The sequence below is a fragment of the Scleropages formosus genome, chromosome 3 (assembly GCF_900964775.1).
Source record: "Scleropages formosus chromosome 3, fSclFor1.1, whole genome shotgun sequence".
In the NCBI taxonomy this organism is placed as follows: Eukaryota; Metazoa; Chordata; class Actinopteri; order Osteoglossiformes; family Osteoglossidae; genus Scleropages; species Scleropages formosus.
The window spans coordinates 31,539,441-31,562,124 of NC_041808.1; the positions used below are offsets into that span (position 1 = coordinate 31,539,441).

The window sequence follows — 22,684 nt, forward strand, 5'->3', positions numbered from 1 at the left end:
CGGCTGGAGGTCAGAGTGGCGCGTGGCGCGTGGCGCTCGTTTTTCGTCGCGCGGCCGAACGGTGATCGCAGCGCTCAGATATGCGATGAAAAGCCCGCATTTTCGAAATGGTCTGAGTGTTTGTGCGAAATAAAATATGCAGTTGCACTGAATGCAATAAAAATGCATGTAAAATAATCGCGGAGGTGCCAGCTCAAAATGATAATATAATGGCAATTCCATAAATCTGTTATTAATAACTTTGATCAATGCAGGGCCCGTCCCGGAAGCATAGAGACAGGACAGCGGTCCACTGCAGTGAAATCTCTCTCTATCTCTCACACACACACAGACACACACACAAAAAGCAAAATTTAGAGTCGCCAGTTCACCTGAAAAACATATTTTTGGACGGTTAGAGGACATCCACGTGATTGTAAGAAGAATATGCAAACTCTCCAGACTTATACACACACACTCTGAAACCGCTTGTCCCAAGGGAGGGTCGTGGCAAGCCGGAGCCTATCTCAGCAACACAGGGCGCAAGGCTGGAAGGGGAGGGGACATACCCAGGACGGGATGCCAGCCAGTCACAAGGCACCCCAAGCAGGACTCGAACCCCAGACCGGCCAGAGAACACGCCCCAGCCAAACCCGCCGTGCCACCACACCCTTCTCCCTAGTTAGATAATATGATCTCTCTTATCTCCAAAGCTCAATGGCTGCGTGTTTACATTTTATGAAAAGCTTTGCTACAAAAGCTACAGGCTTGTAATTTACAGCCCAGTATATGTTCCGCTTGTACGTGGTTTTTCGAGCCATAATTCGCTACAATCAAGCAAAGGCCCACAGATCAGTTCGAGAAGCAACAAGCAGGTCATGAGGAATCTTTGTCCTGGTACTGGAAAAAACAATTGTCACCAATTTGCTTCTAGCAAATCTGTGCTCAAAGGGATTTATTGCATGAACTGTTGCATCATCAGCTATTGCATCAACACTCCTTGCAGGAGGAAGGAAACCTCATTCCATCCTCAAAGTGCCCCTCGATTTGATCAGACAGGATTCGCCTTCATACAACATCTCGGAAGGGACAACTCCTGCACTGATTCCATGTTTGGTCAACAACTATAAGAAATCACAATGGCACCCAAAATGATGCAGTGGATAATACTAGTGGCAGAATGTTGCAGAAGATAAAAAAAAAGTATTGAAACAGTTGTTGACAGTGATTTTGCTGCCAAGTACTCAGTGGACTTTTTGAACAGTTTGTTTCCTCTGAATGCTCCACCTCAAAATCTGACCCTGAAGACCGGCTGTCCAGTCACGACGCTTTGATCGGCCAACACTTTGCAGGGGGGACCAGATTCATTATCAGGAATCTTCATCAGTATGTGTTTGCAGCATCAGTAGGCCTGCTCTGTGCAACATTCAAGGGACGAGATGTATTTATCCAACAAATTCTGATCAGTCCGTTAGATCTTCCATTCGGTGTTAAGCGCCCACAGTTCCCTCGCATAGTTAGTTTTGCCATGTCCGTTAACAAAGTCCAGGGTCATTCACTTTAAACCCGGAATCATCGCATTTTTCCTTATGCGTCAGGCACGGACAACTTTGTTGGATACTCACGTGGAAGGAAAAACATCTCCATATCTCTGCCCCAGAAGGAAAAACCAAGAGTCCTCCGTACGAATAGGCACGAAAAATACCGTATAGCAAATTCAGCAAGTTTATGGATAATGAAGTAATAGCAACTTATTACTTTGTGCCTTTTCGTCTTTCCATTCTCTAACATGGCCTACACAGAGTAACTTAATAATAATAATAATAATAATAGAGATGGCCGCACTCTCTAATATAGAGAAATAATACATTCTCTATAATATAGAAATTATAGTCTTTTTACGTGCATTTAGCGGTCAAATAACTACAATGTTACCATCGACTAAGATCCATCAGTACAGTGAAAATAATAATTTGGGGACGAAAACCTGAACGGCAACAAGAGTGAGTCCCTTGTACCACGTGGAATGCTATTGGAATGATTGTAATCTCGTTTGTTTTGTCGTTACCAGGACGTCACCATGGGTGCGGGAAGCAAAAAGTACGTGTAACAGCAGCTGCTACTCGACGTGCGTTACGAAGCGAAGGTTTTGCCGAACTTAATCGTGATGGATTTGGACAAGTGGACGTTTTTCGTTCTCATATTGTTCGCACGTCACGTGTCGGCTGAAGCTCCGCTGGGGGTCGATCGCAGTAAGTGCGATCAAGTAAATGAACAAACGATCGAACGAGTGAAGAAACGAGAAGGTTCGCTACTTTTATGACATTTTTTTTTCATCTCGTTTGACAGGTTTATTCTGTGAGAGTTGTTTGGCCCTGACAAAAGGTAAGACCATGATGATCATCACGATGGATGGGTGCAAATCACATGGGGAGGGGTCTTGCGCAGAGTCCATATGGAGCACGTCCCCCCCCCCACCTCTCTCTCTCTTTCGACAGAAATTGAATCAATTTTGACAAGAACCTCGAATGAATCCAGAGAAGAGATCGCGGAAAGTCTGAGCAAGGGAATCCTGTGCGAGAAGGTCTCCTTCACAAGTTCTCGTCTTCATACTGAGGATCAAATGAGAGAAGCATGTGAACATCTGCTGGGTAAGTAAATCACACCTTTCGTCTCTTTTACAGTCTCTACAATACAGGACTTCGCCCCACGTGCTTCTCATACTCGTGTCCTGATTCCTGCACCTTCAATAACTGCTTTATCATATTTGACATGGTTCAAGAAATCCACGGCGAAGACTTTGGTGCGGAGTTGCTCGAGAAACAAATCCATCTGGACATCGCGCTGTGCTACGAGCGCTCTTTGGTCTGCGTCGGAATTAAACGGCACAAAAATCAGGTGTTCTTTTCAGCATCATTGCCGACAAACATGTTAGTGATCTGAAGGAGAGTGAATCGTTACTTTTGTAAAAACCTGCCGCTTACGCAGTATGGATCCCTTTAACACCTGTGTACCTTTTCAAAGCACTCATACATGTATTTTTTATAATAAAGTGGAACTCAGGGTCCTTTGTCAATGCCCTTCTTCGGCAGACCCGTCACTCGGCATCTGTGGACAGTGACATCCAGGCCTTGATGGAGAAGAACAAGTCCAAAGTGCGCACCGCGGGACCTGTGCGCGCGGACACCGCAAAACCTTCAAAAGACGAGCTGTAGCGGAGAACTGGACGCTGGGACATTTAAACGTCGACGTTTCATTACAACCTTCTCTCTTAAGATCCGACTGCATATAGCTCTGTATTGTTTATTTTAGTGCTCCATTTAGTTAAGTTCCATATTTTGTCTTTTTTTTTTTTTTTGGAAATTCCTTGTTTGAAGGACAGGATTATTCCGTTTGCCTACATGATGTTGCCGTCCAATCGCGATACCTGCGCAGACAAATGATCGCTGATGTGCGGGTTTACCACGCCCTGTTACAAAGTTATTTTGTTCAGAAAAAAATAATTTTAAAAATCATGTTTACATTCACATTTATTTATTTATTTATTTTTCATAAATGTGTGCGATTCAGAGTGTGTAATTCTCCCCAAGCGCGTCGGTCGCGTTTCGTTGACCTAGAGGATTTTATCGATGCGGCGTGACAGGGATTTGTGTGACGGCCGATCGCGGGGTCGGGGTGTGTGTGAGCAGGAGCTCCACGCAGCAGCAGCACGGATCTGTGCACAGAGCTGAACACGCGGCTGATCACAGCGGAGCGACCATCCACTTGACTCTCGAATCTATACGAGCAGAACGGTCTCCTTCGACTGGAGAGTGAATATGGTACAAAAGAGACGGAGCTAAAGACGACTGACACACGAATGTGGTACAAAAGAGACTGAGGTAAGGAGGACTGACACACAATGCGCTTGGTTCTGGTGAGAGAATAATAACACACAGCTGGTGACGTTCTCTTAGGCTCCGCGCTTCCAACCGCTTCTCCAGTCTCGCATGGATGCAGCCGGCATTGTATTTTATTGTGATTTTTTTTTTTTTTTAATTTAGCTTGCTAGCTAATTAGATAGCTTCTAGATAGCTACTGTTTAGGTAAGCAGAGTGGTTTTACGTTGCCAGTACATCCCTGTAATGTGCAGCATCTCTCATTCGTCAGTCTTGTACGATCGTTGCGCGCATGGCTGAATATATTGATATTTACATAGTTGCAGATCCGTCCTCCCAAAACCTACATTTACATTATTGTTGCATCGAGCTCTAAAACATCGTACACACACACACACATTATTTCGTAGACGTCAACAGTAGGTGGAATTTCTTGGAACAGTTGATGAAGTCATTCACCGTACTGGCACCGCTCGGAGTTTGCGGTGATTTTCTGCTTCGCTGAATGGAATCGATACACTATATATTCGCGTCGCACCAAGCGAACGTCGTCGCTTCCAGATGTTCTTGGTGACGTCAGCGCGCCCCGCTGCGGCGCGAGATCGCGAGGCGTTCCGGGGAACGCCGGAGTGTCCGCGCATGGCGCGCGAGCCCTTTCGGCTTCGTCGCGCGCGGAGGTTTCTGGAAGCGAGCGAAAACGTGGACAAATCAAAACGTCGTTGTGTTCCATGGTTAGATTTTTAAAACAAAAATCAGTCGAAATGTCATCGACACGTTATTTAGGGTATTCTTGAGAGATTAAGTACTATGTCGACTTTGAATCGTGTTATGTTAATAAAGTCTTCCTTTTGTTTGTTTTTAAATGGTTTGTGACTGGTGAATGTAACATGTTCTGCTTGGCGCGAGGCCGGAAACGTTGGCTGGTGGTTAGAGACTCTAATTGAAACGCTGTTTAGTAAATCTCCCTTTTTCTGCCTCGTAGACTAATTAGGATGTGGTGTTTGTACAAGAAAAGGTCACGAGATGCTGGTACTGCAGCTAGCACGAGACCAGCCTCGGACTGCACACAATTTGTCAGCACTCCATTTAGTCAAACTGCCTCAAAATAACATTTCTAATACTCAATAAAAATAAATATTATAGCAAATGTAAGGAAAAGTGGGGCCATAAACAGATTAACTGAACCTTCAATACACCAGTCCAAGAAAATGCCAGTTTTTTTTTTGTACACGTTCAGAAAAAAAGAAAATGCCTCACAACGGAATACACTGGATTTTCTTTTTTTTTTTTTGAGAATATATTCTTATATTTTATCATTTCTGTGAGAACTTGTCAGGAATCCTTCTGATGCACTCTGTTTTTCTCTGAGATGTACATCGTCTGCTAAATGAATAAATGTAAATGTAGGTTTTGGGAGGACAAAAATTGTAGCCACGGTATTCTGTGGCGTTTTACACAAGTATTTATTTTATTTAAGTATTTCGAAGTAAGGGGGTGCGGTGGCGCAGTGGGTTGGACCACAGTCCTGCTCTCCAGTGGGTCTGGGGTTCGAATCCCGCTTGGGGTGCCTTGCGGCGGACTGGCGTCCCGTCCTGGGTGTGTCCCCTCCCCCTCCGGCCTTACGCCCTGTGTTGCCGGGTAGGCTCCGGTTCCCCGTGACCCCGTATGGGACAAGCGGTTCTGAAAATGTGTGTGTGTGTATTTCGAAGTATTAAACACTGGGCAGCATGTGTTTCCCCTCTTGTTTTGCCCATGTTGAAATATTTTACACATTGTTTTACTGTGGTATTTCCAAAGACCACCTTATGCCGTTGCACTGAGGCGTGTGTCGCACCCGCACGCCAGAATACAGGAGGGAGGACCCAATGCGGGAGCGTTTATTGTGTGTCCGGAATTCAGGAATTGTGGTCTGGAACAGGCCTGTTTCAAGCGAGTCAGGACGTAGGGTTGCGGAATCGGTACGCAAAACCTTCGACTCCGACTCCAGTAACCCAATAATTGCTTCCGACTCCACGACTCCGACTCCACAGCACTGCCCAAAAGTTGCACATTATTTTGGAGGTCGACTTATCTGGCGAATATAGGCCAAAACCTATATTACACCTCTAATTTTTGAGAGTTGACTCATATGCTGGATCGACTTATACGCCGGCATATACGATACATGTAGCTGGAGTCGGTACATTTTTACCGACTCCAGTAACCCAATAATTGCTTCCGACTCCACAGCACTGCTCAAAAATTGTACATTATTTTGGGGATCGACTTATCCGGCGAATATAGCCTAAATCTATATTACACCTCTAATTTTTGGGGGTCGCCTCATACGCCGGATCAACTTATACGCCGGCATATACGGTGCATTTAGTTGGAGTCGGTACATTTTTATTAACTCCGACTCCAGTAACCCAATAATTGCTTCCAACTCCGACCCCACAGCACTGCCAAAAAGTTACACATTATTATGGGGTCGACTTATCCGGCGAATATAGGCCAAAACCTATATTACATCTCTAATTTTTGGAGGTCGACTTATGCGCCTGCATATATGGTACATTTAGTCAGAGTCGATCCATTTTTACAGATTCCAACTCCTGTAACCCAATAATTGCTTCTGACTCTGACTCCACAACACTGCCCAAGAATTGCACATTATTTTGGGGGTCAACTTATCTGGCAAATATAGGCCTAAACCTGTATTACACCTCTAATTTTTGGGGGTCGACATATATGGTACATTTACTCGGAGTTGGTACATTTTTTACCCAGTAAGCCAATTATTGCTTCTGACGCCATGACTCTGACTCCATAGCACTTGTCACGACGTAGGGCAAGGAATCTGGGCAGGGGCAATGGGGCAGCATCACGGGGTGAGGAGTCGAAGTAGGCTAAGTTTTGGCTTTGAAACGCAGAGGTGACAGTTGTCTTGATGAGATATTATCCATATATATATATATCCTTTATTCCCTGCCCCGCTGATTCCTGCCAAGTGCACTCAGCTGGGGTGTAGTCGAGGGCATGAAAGTGGGGATGAGAATGGAGTTTAGGAGATGCTTTAATGTGAACTCACTGGGAATTTAAGAAACAGCTCCCTGACCCTACTTATCAGGTGTTGTTTGGGGTGTGGAGCTTTAGTAGACTCCTTGTACACATTCATACCCTCCAAGGGCTCTTCCTTAATTCACTTGCAAACCGCAATGAGAAACCAGTCAACACTATTGCTTTATTTTAATGATGTGAAAAAACAGCAATTGGCTTGAAAACTTAATTCTGGTGGCACCTGTGCTGCATCATTGTATCATTACCATCACTGTATCATTACCAGATGGTGCATTGAAAATTTTGGAAAATGTTTTTGAGATATATTCTGTCTTTCAAAATACAGATCAATTAAACGAAAATATCTGTTTCCAAACATTATTAAAATCAGATACTTGGTGTAGCAGGCAGCTGGTGCCTCCAAGCACCATTTGGAAGTTGAGTTGCCACTTTCTTTGACTGTGTGGGCGACATGGGCAGGTACTGTTTACCGATTCTATGAGTAGCTACTCATGGAATGAATGCTGGTCAAGGAGTGGCAATAGAATAAGTGACTGTAGTTCAAGAACTGCGTGTTTACATCTGATCTCTCCATCTGTTAATGAAATGCATTTTTGTTTTCTTTGTGTTGTGCATTGCTTTGGAGAAAAGTGTCTGCTCAATAAATTAAAGTAAATGTAAATGCAAGACACTGAAGAAATGACCAGTATTCTCTGTGACCTGAGAGGAGAGCAGAAAGCCCATGATTATTCCCTCCCATGTGTTCATCTTGCTCTGCAGGTTGGCACTATCTTCGCAATCAAGAATGCAGATAAACTCACATTGACGTGTTTGCCGCTATTGTGGTAGTGGTTACGGCACTGCCTACCCCATACTATACCAGCTGTGTTGTGGTAAAGTCAACAAACCTTATGTGGTCCATGTGAGTGACCAACCTGGTGTTTCTGCAGCAGCAGCTCGGTGTTGGGGGACCCCAGACAATGGAGAGCTACGAGGACTTCCTTTCCCAAAGCCTCGCCAGGCTAAAGACGGAAGGGAAGCTGCCACTGTTCCAGGGGACCTGTAGACAACAGGGGGGTCTCTCCACTATTCGGTTCTATGGAAGGCCTGTGCTGTCGCCTGTGGTAAGGAGAATTCAGGGAGGGAGGGAGGCCTATGCACAGATGAGCACAAATACATACTGATGGCGCACAAGTTTTGTGCCATTGACACAGAAGTACTGTGCAGTCCTAGTACTATACTTTGCCTTTCTGAAGACATTCTGCAAAAATAGCCTCACTATATTAAAGCGGAAAAACAGGCTTCGTCACGTCTGCTGGATGGGGAAAGTACTAGAAAAGATATGCCCTCTTGTGTGTCTTTTTATTTATGTATCCTTGTCCAGTGATAGTGTGCTTTAAAACCAGGTTTACTAGGAGCAGTGGTGCAGAGGGGGTGTCTCTGTTTGCATCAGGGAGCTGAGGGCGTGGAGGTGTGGAAGGTACGGATAAGGACTGTAAGCCACCTTTCGGTGTTTGCTTCAGTGTTCACTGCTAGTCTTAAGGTTTGAGATTCACTGATGGCCTTAAGGTTGCTCTTGAGGTTTAAGGTCTCTCCGTGTAATTACACAGTTACGCCAAGTGTTTCTTTCTCAACCCAAGATCCACTTGCAACAGCTGCGGAACGAAAGAAAACGATGCTATAAGTCATTTAAAATCTGAGAGCACCCAGTTTCTTCCAAACACTGTGCATATTAAAGATATCTATCCCTTAACCTGCACCGTTGCGATATTACCCTTGATAATTGTAACCTCCCAGAAGCGTGTGTGAAGCATTTAAGTGAGTCCCTCGGAAACCTTTGGGCGTGTTTAGCAGAACATCTCGTTTCTGTGAGTGTGTATGGGAGTACAGTTGAATCTCTCCCTCCTTTTTTATATGTTTTCAGCTGAATAAGGAGCAGTGCAAAGAAATGGTGCAGCATAGACTCAGGGCTGTGCAGCTGGACACAGAGAGACAGAGCGTGCGAAAGGGCACGTCTTCCGGGGTGCGTGACATCGTGGAAGGGGTGCAGGTGAGTTTGTTGACCACTGTAACTGCAGGCACTGAAACCTGGCTTGGAAGTGACTTTTCTTTTGTTTTGCAGAAGCATAACCAGTCCCCTGGGTTTAGCTTTGAAAATGACTTCTCTCAGGTGTCCCATGTGGCTTTGACCTCAAGCGGTGATACCGGGAGCTTCTTCTCAAAGGCAGAACCCTCCTTGCATGAACAAAATGTCTCGGGAGATGCAGAAGAGCAGGTGGAAGGAGAGAAAGAGAGCGGCAGCCCCTGCATCAGTCTCCAGAGCCTGTTGAAGAGATCCGGGGAGTATTTGGAGAAGGAGCAAGGTCACCGGGGGTCATGGGGCACCCAAGAGTCTGCACTTACATTAACAGAGAGCCTTTCAGACAAGGAGAACAAGAGTGGGGATGATGTGGGTGCAGGAGTGCTGACCTACAGCCCTCACCAGTCCACTTTTGAGCCAAATAGCTGCCCTGAGTCTCTACCTGGCGGCTACCTGCGCACTCATGCCGGGCCCCACCCACACCGGCGCCGCCCTCGCCCAATTTCCACTGGCAGCATCCTGTCTGTTCCCCCCATAAGCCCATCAGAGACTAGCCCTCGGGGGCCAGGGGCCAGGGTTCCAGAAGTGGATCCAGTAGCTGCCCCTGTAGTTGGATCTGTTGAAAGGAGGTTGCCAGAACCCTTGCGCCCTAGTGACCGTGTGCCTTCCTCCGGTGCTACTGGCCAACCTGGCAGCCTCTCTAAGACCTGCCTGACATGGACCCCAGTGCCCAGTACTGTGGGACCTGGCGCTACCCCCTCAGAGTTCCGCCGGCGCAGCAACACCCTCGACAGTCATCTGAACCCCTCTCGTCCTGAACCACCAGTGGACCGGAACAGGGAGAGGATCCCACGTATGATGGGCGGTGTGGTCTGGAGGGGTATCTGCCAGCGTTCCCCGCCCACGCCACTCCGCCAGACCTCTCATGGGGCCCCTGAGCACTCGTTCATCCACATCACCAGCAAGTTGGACATGGAGGCTTCGCAGGTTTCCCACAAAAGTCAGCTCACAGCATGCTTCCTGAACCCACGCATGGAGGACCTGGACAGCGAAACAGGTATGGTGGCTTCATAAAAACTGAAGATTTGTGTATGTTTGTTTGTGCGCGTGTGTGTGTGTGTGTGTGTGTGTGTGTGTGTGTGTGTGTGTGTGTGTCTCTGCCGGAACACCTGTCTGTGCTCTGAATCGGGGACCAGACTCAGACGGTTGGCATGTGGATGTGCTCAATGTTCAGGGGTAGTGCAGAGCCATGTCCATTCCCTGAAGGAGAAACGTTGGAGACTGGAGGAGCAGCATGTCCGGCATGTGTCTCTCCTCATCACTGAACAGGAGAGGGCCCAAGAGCGTCTCCGTCAGGTGAGAATATGGAAGGACATGGTTTGACCTCGATCAAAAGAGTGAAATTTTTGTAAAACATCATTATGAAACAATAAAAACAGTAGTTTGACTTCGTTTTTTAAAAATAAAATAAAATATGTTTATTTTTCTGTATTTTGCTTTTTAACTGACTTAACAGCTGTTGGTCTGTGTGTTTGTATCTAGCTGGAGGATAAAGAGAGAAGACTGAGAGAACATGAGGATGAGCTGGTCATGGACCTGGGGGACAGCTGGAATGCTCCCAAGGAGCATTGTCGCCCTCTGAGCCCCTCTCCCACACAGTTTCTTTTAGAGAGGTCCCCTGGAGGTAATTTGCATGGTCAGACACCCCAAGTGGCAGGATGAGTACTAACATGCACTATGCTGAAACCATCTTCTTAGATTCATTAACCGCTTTTTCAGGGTCGTGATAATATGGGGCCTATCCCAGAATCACAGGCGCAAAGCTATGAGGGATAGTCCATCACAGGGTAGCCACAGACACAGGCAATTTAGTGTGTCCGGTTCACCTGAATTACATGTCTTTCGACAATGGGAGGAAACCCACACAGACTTGGTGAAAGCATGCAAATTCGACACAAACTGAGCTGCATTCAAACCTAGGCTGAAACAGCAGCGGTGCTATGAGGTGGCAGTGTTACCCACTGCACCACTACGCCACCCTACTGATAACTGTTGCCTTGTAATGCTCACACCCCGCAATGCACTCCCACACTGTGGTGCATAAGACTGCAGCTCACCCTTTGCCCATCGAGGGATGGCTTACCGCTGACGTGACTTTTATACTTTTACTTTTCTGCTAAATGGAGTAATACTGTATGTATGTCTTTTTTTACCTGTACAGGTAACACCTCCTTGCTGAGCCCTGGTCTGCCCTCACCTGGTGTCCACTCCCCGGTCTATTTGTGGGGGCCTCCTGCAGGGACCAGTAAGGCCCGGAAAAGGCTGAGTCAGGTGTGTCTGCTATTCTTTCTCCATATATATGTGTCAGCACTCTATTTTAATTAGTATCTATGCAAGCTTTGTGTGTGAGCAGCCTTAGTTTAGATCTGCATCTCATTGTGTGTGTGCTGCTTTGTAGCGGTGAGGGTCTGTTTCCCTGCTGCAGGTGCTGACCCCGGAGCAACAGTGTCGCTTGGGTGCTGTGGTGCGTGGCTTTCTTACTCGCCGACTGCTGAGCACGGAAAAACTGAAGCACCTGCGACAGACCGTGCACGTGAGCACATGGGGGCACATATACTGTATACACACGTACAGACTCACCCAGGAAAACAGACATGCTGCTAATTGTAGCTAAATGTGGTGACCTAACCTGAGCATGTTAATGTTTGTGTGTTTTCAGGACACACAGGATTTCATCCGCTCATTCCAAACCGAAGCACCTCTAAGGAAAGGATCCCTTTCAGCCCAAGATATGGCACTGCGTGAGCGAGTGAAAGCTCAGGTAGCCATACACACTCGATACACACTGATACTCGCAGGCAGATCCTGCACACATTCCCTCGCTGACATATGCTGTCACAGATGACAGACATGGACACATTCTGATACACAGCGATACACTCTGACATGCTGACACGCTGATATATGCTGCTTCACACCATCGCGCTTCACACAGAAAATTAGTTAAAGTCAAGGTGAGTCAGAACAACATGAAAAAATGCAGACGGTGACCGTCTGGCCCCCGTGATCGCGTGTGTATGTAAATTTGGTGCAATTTTGTGAACATGCAGATGTGTGACTGTGTATGTGCATATCCCCTTTAGCTCCGAGCAGCTCTGTATGATGTGCATGACATCTTCTTTGAGATGCCACTTGGGGATCGCTTGGCACTGTTGCAGCAGGACAGGGAGCTGCGTTCCGAGAGGAAACTGAGAGAAATGGTAACCTGGGAGCGGTACTCAACAGATCCTGCTTTACATGCATGCATACGTAACGTCCTACTGTTACGTGGGAGGAGCTCTGCGCTAACAACTGGCTGAGGAACATCTTACTGTAATGCGGAATGGGCTCTACATCAATCAAATACTGAGTAAGACTTTAGTTTGGCAGGGGCTCCTCACAAAACTCATCACCTTTGTGGTATGTATTTATACACTGGGAACAATTACTAAGGTCGTGCAGTGTAAATCACAAGTCTTGACTCCCGTGTGACCCGCAGGAGAAAGCAAGAAGCCCCAAAGACAGAGTGACACTCTCGGCTGCTACACAGAAGTCCCTGGATAGGAAGAAACAGAGGTGAGACTGGGGCCACTTCCCAAGAAGCTCCATGTCTAGTTTCAGTATATAGGCTTTTTTTTGTTACTATAATAAAAAGGTGCCTAATAACGTGGTAATATGGAAACAGGAAGAACCAGTGTCAGCTTGGTTGCCTTAACTTGCTGTTCTGTTCAAAGGGTCGGCGAATCACCAGGGTCAGTTAAGAAAAGTCAGCAAAAGCCAAAGAGCCCCCCCAAAAACAGGTAATCTATAACCTCCATTAAAAGTGCTTCCACAAACACCATCAAGAATAAGACAGTTCCTGCAAAATATGATAAATCACAACAGTTCACAGTACATGATTGACCATTTAGCCGTACTGTTGTGAGATAAAGCAAACCACACATTTAAAAGGGCGGCTCGGGGGGCACCGCAGGTAGGTAGTGCTGGTAGTGTGTTCGAATCCGGCTCGGTCTGCATGGAGTTTGTTCTCTCTGTGTTTGCACCGGTTTTCTTCAGGTGCTCTGATTTTCTCCCTCGGCCCAAAGACATATTCAGCTGAACTGGATAGTCTAAATTACCCACAGTGAGTGTAACATTGCTCTGTAGTATAAGCGTGTTAATTACTCTAGGTAGTTGAATATAATAGATCTAGTATTATAAGTCACCTTAGACAAAGGTGACAATGCAACTCTAGTTAAAAATAAACTGACATCACTTTGGCAAAGTATATGCTAAATGAATAAATAGAATTTCGTATCTTTGGGGTAGAGGGGACCACCAGCAGCCATGTCATTGTTGCATTCCTCCCTCAGGATCCTACAGCCGAGCCAGGGCCAGAATGCCCCCGTCAATGCGCACCTGCTCCGACAGGGGTAATCTTTTTATTTATGATTTTTATCAGGCATCTGGCATTTTTAAGTCTGGAAACAGTCTGCACATTTCTTTCAACGGTGCTTTATTGACTGCATAATACACAGTGGTATAAAAGCATTTTCTTTGTTGTAAACTTGTGGAAACGCAAATGTCTGGGCTAAAATCTTAAAAAATATTGACAAAAATATGTACAGCTGATGGAATATTCTCTTGTTTACTTACCCTTTCCTCTTACTCCCTGTCAGGAGTCTTTATAGGAAGACCCCAGAAGAGAGAGTGAAGCACTCAGACAACATGAGAAAGCGGCACTCTCTGGGCTAGTCCAGGGTTCCCTTGCACCCACTGCTGCTCCCGGTCATACTGTTGCTATATACCGACGTAGATCAGGTAGTAAGTAGTGTGGCAGCACTGAAGGAGGAGCATGTGGCGTAGTGCTCATAACTGCCGTCTTGCACTGAAAGGACCCCAGCTCCAGTCCCACTTCCTGCTGTCGTACCCTTGAGCAAAGTACTTACCCTGAATTGGTAAGTCAAATCAAAGTTACCCAGTTCCATAAGGGGGTAGATCATTGTATGTAGCTTAACACTGTAAGTCACTTTGGAGAGACTCTAAATAAATGTGTAAATGTAAAGTCCCACAACTCACAGTCTGACCGTTCCTACCAGTGAAGGGCTGCAGCATCTCTGTCTCCACAGTGGCATGAAACTCGAGTTCTCACACCAAAAACTTTCCGAACCCAACTGTACTGACTTTGACTAGCGATACGCACTGAGTACACACGAGCGTCACTTTTTTCCATCACCATACTGTATACTTCCTAAGAGACAGTCTGTAAGGGGGACTGTTGATCTCCGTTCATATGTCGAAAATGGAATATCCTGTACAGGCAGTCCCCGGATTACGAACGAGTTTCGTTCCTACGTCTTGTCTTTAAGTCAAATTTGTACATAAGTCGGAACAGATAGGGTACGGTTCCTGTCTAACGTCAGTTTGTCAAATGTTTGTCTTAGTATATAGTATATCATGCATTCTATGCATAAAAAACATTAAAGAAAAACTTCCAGATACATTAAAACATGTTTATTATAACAATACAATAACACTAATAATACAATGTAATGATCTAATGATAATAATAATAATAATAAATGTAACTACGTACGGTATTTATAATAGAGAGACATAGAATGAGATAATAATAGTCAATGTTACTACAGAATTTATAATAGCGAGAGAGCAAGACATCTGGGACAGTCTTTTACATGCTCCATTGTTTTCGCTTTGTCCTTTGAAATTGTCCCCATTGTTGACCGTAGACTAACGTCGTAGAGCGTAGACTAACGCTTTTCCAATGTTTGTTGTCATTTCATCTTTTTTCGATCGCTTTATTATTTCCACTTTAGTTTCAATCGTGATCGTTTTCCTTTTGCATTTACATTTATTCATTTAGCAGATGCTTTTCTTCAAGGTGACGTACATCTCATAGAAATGTACTCACATTTACGCCTTGATTACGAGGGTAAAAACAAAAATAATTAAAGCCATATACAGTAACACACACGATACACTGTTAAAAGCAACATGGTCCGACTGAAAAGAAGGAAGTCTTTCTCCTACCTCGGGCCCATGAGGCGACGAACTGCTGTAGACGCGCAATATTTTGATGCGCATCGCAAAGTAGCTCCTGTTTGTTATTACGAACCATTGTGTGTAAGTTGGATTTTTAATATAATAGGCTCTACTGGGGATGGTTTGTAATTACGGGTTGTACGTGAGTTGGATGTTCATAACCTTGGGACTGCCTGTATGTAAAAACTGCATAAATTTTACACTGTTCGGCTGATCTCTTCTGAGATTAAGGTGCTATTATATATTCTCTTTGCAAGATATTGTGTAGCTCATGTACTAACCATGATCTGCCAAAGCGGCAATTCTTAATTGTAATGTGCATTTTTGGTATGGGGGTTTTGCTGGGATTTCTGTATGACATTTGTTTCGGTGCCATTCAGCTGTGTTAATGGGAGGTTGCTGTATTGTCTGTGAAAAATCTGGTATAGTTACGAGTCATTTCCCCCTCCCTTTCCCGGAAGTTGTCCCTTTAGTGTCCCCAAGGAAAAGTGACTGTAGGCCCGACTGAGTCATAGAAACATTTGTAGACCTGCAGGACACATTTAAGGCATTCTTTAAATCACTTTCTGTAGTTCCCCCCAATCTCTTCCAGTTTATGCATGTTGTCTGCTGGGCGCCTTTAGAAAATGAGCTGCCCAACAAAACTTCTCCAGATAAGACTTATCTCAGTAGAAACCTTTAAGTGAGGCTTGCTGTAAGACTGTTAACAACATACTATGTAAACTGTATTGTAAATGCACAACAAATTGATTGTCAACAAAAATACCTCCGTAGCGCGTTGACCGTTTTGCATAGATCATTAGGTGCCTCTTTGAGGCTAGTATGAAGTCAACATATGACCGAGGGCTATGTAGACCCCTGGTTGCCTACGCCGGGCCTAGCGGTCTCCAAAAGACTTTTACAGCAGCGCACACTGGTACTTTGCTTGCATTTTCAGTATTTTTACTGCTCTCTATTACATCCACATTTTGATGTTTAACGTGCATTTGTCTTTTTGTACTATGTTGTTATACCTATTTATAAGCATGACGCATTGTACAGCAGTACAATAAAACCGCCTTCAGTTGATGATTATTGGTCATTGTTATGACAGCCTAATGAAAAAATGAGGTGGAGGGCATACAAAGTCACAAGACCGCAGGCGGTTAACACCAAATCGAGACGCGATACAGCCAATCACACACAGTATGTTTCTTGTTTTGGCTAGACTATGTAACTTGAAGATATACACCCCTTACATATCTTATGTGAACCTCAAGCGTTAAATCTCCTTCAGCTGTAATGCTAAATTTTCACAAGCTCAACAGCAATATAAGAGCCATCTAGATTCAGCGTTCAGGCTGACAGTATGGTGGCTACTACAAACACACACACACACACACACACCATCTGAAACCGCTTGTCCCACACAGGGTTGCGGGGAGCCAGAGCCTAACCCGGCAACACAGGGCAGAAGGCCAGAGGGGGAGGGGACACACCCAGGACGGGACGCCAGTCCATCGCAAGGCACCCCAAGCGGGACTCGAACCTCAGACCTACCAGAGAGCAGGACCCAGGCTAACCCACTGCGCCACCACACCTCCGCTACTACAACCATTAATGTCTTATTCGTCCACACATTGAATTCCTTGAGGGAAACTTACAGCTTTGCAAGTCGAGGTCTTTTGTTTGGCAGGTGCGTAGAGCTGCGTGTCTTTAGCATAGCAGTGGTATTTAATACCCTACTTATGAATGGTGTTCTTGAGCTGAAACACAAAAGGAGAAGTGGAGCAGGTCCATCACAGAGCACCGTGGCAGTCTTTACAATAAGACAATTCTTTATTAATCCCTTCAAGGAGGCTCACACACAGCAGCTCAACATAACGACAAAGTACAGTTATACCGGCGGACAATAAATAATGAACAAAATAAACTGTAACGATGACTGAATCAACATGTACAAATACAGTGCTGCTTGTGCCCCTTAGTTTTAACACAGAATGGTTAACATCAGACATAATAGGTGTGTAATTACCAATTCCACGGAAGAAATCGTGTGTGAATTAGAGAAACGCAAGTAGAGCAGGTGCAAAAATAAGTGAACTCGAAGTTGCATTGGTTAAACCAAGTAAGTAGAATCAGGTGTGTAAATCATAATCACTTACTCATTTTATTCATTCATATATTTTGAGATTTAACATTTAAATTTTATTTGTTTATTTTAATACTTTATATAATGCCTATAGGGTTTGCATACTTTCAAACAGAAGGGGGCGTGGTGGCATGGCAGGTTTGACCGGGTCCTGTTCTCCAGTTGATCTGGGGTTCAAGTCCTGCTCAGGGTGCCTTGCAACAGACTGGTGTCCAATCCTGGGTGTGTCCCCTCCCCCTCCAGCCTCACCCCCTGTGTTGCTGGGTTAGGCTCTGGGACCTAACACATTCCCACACAAGCACACTCTCCACAACTGCTTGTCCTGAGCAGGGTCACAGTCACTGGAGCCTAACACAGGGTGCAAGGCTGAGGAGGAGGGGACACACCCCGGATGGGACACCAGTCTGCCGCAAGGTACCCCAAGCAGGACTCAAACCCCAGATCCACCCCAGAACAGGCCCTGGCCAAACCCGATGCACCACCACACTCCCCCAACACATTCCCAAATAAGCTATTTCAACACATGCTTAGACATTTGAAGGTTCGCTGATTTCTAGAAGAGACTGATATCATTCTGACAGGCAGATCCTGAACTGTCAAACACGTCAGCTGAGTCCAACCAGATTTTTAGATTGCCAGTGAACCGGTAAATAGTGATCTGCAATGTCAGTGCAGAAGATGTTCCCTGGACTTCTTGAGTGGACTAGAATGTGAAACTTCAGCTTTTCGCAAAGACCTGTCACTTGTGACTAGTAATGAGAGTCCATCTTACTCATGGGATTTTCTGAAGGTTATAATTTTTTCCATAGTTTAGTTTATTTTCTCCTAGAATCTAGAAGAGGTATGTTGCATATTAATTTAAAACAATTATAAACCTGGTATCTGAGCAGAGCAAAGCTGGTTGGTTCCTCTCGGACAGTTTGGTTTTTCACCGTTCCCCCCGTGATCAAGGGGTCTGTAGATGTGGTTGAGGTAAAGTGGTCACTCCAGACTGGCCTTGGGTGTATCAGAGTGCCCTGCATTGACTGGTGTCCTGTCCATGGTATTGTACTCTGCCTCGTGCCCAGTGCTTCCTGACACTTTTATGACCCTTTTTGAATGTGACTTGTGAAATCTAAAAAAAAAACAATAATCTTGGTGTTGGTAATAATATAAAGGTCTTGGAGGGAATTCAGTTGCGACAAAACCGCTCCTGTCACGCAATCCAAACAAACTAATTTAACCCATTCAAAGACTGGGGTTAGAGAGCACACACTTCACACAGTAACACCAAACAAATGCTGATTATAAAAAAAAAGAAACTCAATCCAACAACATAACAGAGTGAGATACAGCACACGTTTTACAATTTTGACACTTGCTGAAATCACTGCCGGTCAATCTATAGCACAGAGCTTTACTGGAAGAGCTTCACGCTTCTGCTGAAAGACATGAAAACTTTGAAACGGTGCAAAGGTTAATGTTGAAAAGGACAGAAAGCTGTAAGAAAGAGGGTGTTCATGCGAAAAGCTGTAGTGTACAGTACCACGATTAGTGCGCTGTCGTTGCGGCAGAGGGCAGCAGAGGCCTTTAACAGAGACACAGCTGGACACTGTTATACAGCTGTGGCGCTCAACCCCTGCCATGGAGTCCCCTGGGTGTCTGGCTTTTTATTCCCACCAACTTCTCTGCTATTTGCTCTGCATTTCTCAAACATTCATTTATATGTTGCACGATAAAATATGCTACACATGAGAGAGAGGATATATATTCTTACAAATAAACAATACACTTGTTGATTCCACAACGTTTTACAAATAACAAGTGGGGCATCTTACATTTACATTACTTTCTTTAGCGGACGCTTTTCCTCCAAAGCGACTTCAAAAGAACTTATTACGATTATTACGATCTTATGATTATTATTCTCCGCTTACGGTCGTAAACCGCGTCTTGATCGTGCCCGTTAACTGAGAGTTCGGCTGAAACAAAACACGGTATTAATGAGGTTACCCCAGGACGAGGCGGTGACCAGAACCACTGTTCTGCTATTTGGACCTGTTCACAGCTTTCTACAAACACCGTCGTCTGCGCACGGCTTGATTTATTTCGGTTGTAATGCGACCAAATATGAGTCCTGGGAGGGAACCGAAATGGGACGCTTTGGAAAGAGTTGGCGGGAGGCTGATCTGTAATTTGAATCACATTGGAAACCTGGATTCATGGGACAGAGCTCAGCCGTCTCCTGAAGTCTGTACAAAGGAGAGTCGTGTACGCAAGGAATGGTGGCCGATAACCCCTCCACCCAGACGCACGGTTCTTCGCGCACATACGCGAGCACGAACGTGTGCAGGTGATCCTGCCGACTCCATCATTGGAATGGCTGAAGCAGGGAACAGATTGCGCCCGAAGGCGTCCCCATGCAGCGCTGGTACCGCCTGGCTCCGTCAAGCATGTGGACACCTGGCCCAAGCAGCAGGGCCCCAACGAGGCTCCTCTCTGGGAAGGCTGACCCGGCCCGTTCCCACAGCGGGGCCGTCTCAGGCCAGGCTTTGCGCGAGTCAGCAAAACACACATAAATTATACTGGGAGGTGGTGTAAGATTACGGTAAACTGTAAAAACAGGCCAGAGTTTGCTCTTGGTCCTTGTACCTCTTTCATTCCCATCTCTCCTCTCTTTCTTTTTGCTCTCTGAACTTCAGGAGTTTGCTCCCTTTCGGAGCGTCTCACCCACTTCCTCAACCCTTTCCAGCTCACAGCTGTAAAAGTTGTGCGGTAACACGGTACAGGTATGCAGACTGGGCGTGGGCGGTAAACAATGGGCCGGTGCGGCTGCTGATCTCCCAGAATTCTCGGCGTGGACTTGTGCCAGGTTCACAGGTGGCAGCAGGCTGAGGGGGAATTGACATAATGCGGTGATTGGTAGCTGACCAATCACTGCCCAGTTCCAGAGACGGAGGTTCTGGAGGAGTTCTGCTGCGGCTCCCAGGTTGTGAACGACGGCAGTTTTGCGTTTTATTTAACGTCTTAAAGGTGATTGCATGGAAGATTACGCTGAGAGTGGTGTTGTGAACACATCACCCGACACAGTTGTCCCCAGCGAAGGGGATGAAACACAGTGTCCAGGAGAGTGCTGCTGGGCCCATGAACACTGGGGTAAAGTGCACTTGCGGGACCTTCGTTTTCCCTCCTGCTCGCATTTGCCCTCTTGCTCCTCATGTGCTGACAGATGCTTTGCCTGGACGATTTGGAACGCCGGAGCACATCAACCAGGGACTGTCTGTCATAAGGGTGGGGACAGTAGAAGAGAACACCCCTTCACACCACCCCCCCCCGCTGACAAACACATGGACAAAGTCCCTTGACTCCGCCCCCATCATTCCACACTTCGCTGTCTCTTTAATGTCTCACAAAGTGACCCACTAACCCTGTGCCCAGAGGTGCTGAATGAGTTCGATGGAGGAGGGAGCCGAAGGGCGGGTTCGGGGGGGGGAGGACCACCCAGTGGACCCCAACGGATTCCTGAGAGCACTCAGGAAAAAAAAAAGAAATATCTAAATGCTGGAACTCGCACTCTTTGTGTGTGTGTGTCCTCCTTTCTCAGCGACCTGTGCTGACATAAACCAAAGAACCTAAAATTTAATAATTTTTGTATCATCCCGATGGGCTGAGCTGTAGGATACAAAAGCCTGCAGTGAGGTTGGCGGGGACAGGTACATGGGACCCATGGAGGGCAGGTGGGCAGGTGGGGAAGCCAAAGCAGCAGAATTGCAGGGATGAGACAGGAGCGGGGCGGCGGGACGGGACTGGATGGGTGTAAAAATGCTGAATGTGCCAGGAGGTTCAGGAAGGACCGGGCCTGAATGACGGGACTGGCGGAGACAGACTCTCAGTGTCCTCCTGGCCCAGGTGACTCATCCCACAGGTGGCGGCGGCTCAAGGGACCTTTCCGTGAACCCGCAGCCGGGCAACACCCAACTGTGCCTTTCTGCCATCAACAAGAGGCACTTTCAAGAGGCAGAGCGAGCGAAACAGACAGCGCCTTAGCGGTACACAGTGACTGACTCACGGTTCCCAGGGCGCACTCCCTGCCCCGGTGCCCTTCCCCGGGGCCGCCCTGGTCGAGCGTCACTGTGGCCCTGTGTGGCTTCTTTACCTGTTTGCTTACCTGACCTTGTGCGATAATGGCTAGTGCTGTGGGGAACTTTCCTAAGAGCCAACGTGCCCTGACCCAGCACAGACCGCGCTCTACCTGTGCGTACGTTTACGCTACGGGAAGTACTCTGATGCCCCAGAATCCCTGGTTCCAGCAGGAGGGTTTCTTCAATAAGAAGAGCCAGGGCTAGAGAGGGCACGGGTGTGAGCCAGCTGGCACACCTGCGTTTGCGCCCGGCGTCTGTCCGACTCCCAGGTCCCGTGACCTCTTCCTCTGCCGACGACATCCCTGACCCCACCTTGCCACCACGCAGCAGCAGTCAGCGGTCGCCGCCAAGGCAAAACTCGCCTGGGCCAGTCTCTTCGAGCAAGCGCCCCGGGCTCTCTGCCCTGCAGAGAAAAGGAGACCTGCACCACGACCCCCTGAAAAAAACAAGGTGTTCCATGCAATAAAGCCGTTTCGGCGTCATGTTGCTGAAAACAATGCCATCCTTCAGTGCCCTCGATGCGTCCCTTCGCCAACGAAAGACTTTAAAGGATCAACATTTCAATAAATGGCACCATGTAGTGTGCATGAGTGTATGTCCCATGTGAACATCAGTGCCGGTATTTGTGTTTCTGCCACCACCGCATCTGTGTGTGTGTGTGTGTGTGTGTGGAGAGAGATTTTTTTCAATGTAAAAGCTTATTATTTGTTCAATTATTCATTATTACTTCTCATTACAAAATATTGTTAATAAAGCTGATCTGCCCATGCTTTAACAATACACATTTACAATTTGCCCTGAAAGTGAAACTGAAACTGGAGTGAATTGCCAGAGCGCTGACTTCACCTCATCTGTATCATTACTGTTTTTATACAGGTTTATTGCGCCAGATCTCAGGTCTGGTCACTAAAGAAATGGAAACATTAAAAAGGAAAAACAAAAGGATTTTCTGGAAGGGGTTGAAAGAGAAATTAATTTGGTTACAGGACAATCTTGCTTAACATTATTGTCTTTTTATAATGTTAATTACTACTTGCTAAACGGAGCATGCCATTTTGGAGCTCATTAAATTGCTGTTTTATGTGGTAAGCCTGTATTATTTTGGTTGTCATTTCCGCTTCTTTCTCATGCATAAGACGGAAGGAAGGACGACTAGTCAGCGTGCTGCAAAAGTAAGTCCGTGACATGAGTTTGCATGACCTCCTTGTGCAGTTTAGCTTTTCAGGTTTGCCGTAAAGTTAACGTCATAAAACCTAATGAAAGCCCTTAAATTCACATGTCAGGGAAGGAGAAACTCCAGAGTGATGGAGGACCTCGTGCTGCCAGCTAGTCGTGCTCGTTCAGGGCTTTGTCTAGGGGGACGATCGCAGGCCGC

The 22,684-nt window shown here is 46.3% G+C and overlaps 1 protein-coding gene across 1 annotated transcript; it reads left to right on the top strand.

Annotated features, from left to right (window-relative positions):
* The first annotated feature begins 2,072 nt into the window (after positions 1-2,072).
* Positions 2,073-14,233, top strand: ccp110 (centriolar coiled-coil protein 110). Its single transcript, XM_018742972.2, has 17 exons — positions 2,073-2,231; positions 2,329-2,364; positions 2,478-2,630; positions 2,762-2,877; positions 3,072-3,860; positions 7,847-8,020; positions 8,821-10,033; positions 10,211-10,332; positions 10,519-10,660; positions 11,198-11,307; positions 11,462-11,569; positions 11,696-11,797; positions 12,120-12,236; positions 12,515-12,591; positions 12,750-12,815; positions 13,368-13,427; positions 13,674-14,233. The coding sequence occupies exons 6-17, from the start codon at positions 7,877-7,879 to the stop codon at positions 13,747-13,749; spliced, it is 2,337 nt and encodes a 778-aa protein (XP_018598488.1). The 5' UTR covers positions 2,073-2,231; positions 2,329-2,364; positions 2,478-2,630; positions 2,762-2,877; positions 3,072-3,860; positions 7,847-7,876; the 3' UTR covers positions 13,750-14,233.
* Positions 14,234-22,684: the final 8,451 nt, after the last annotated feature.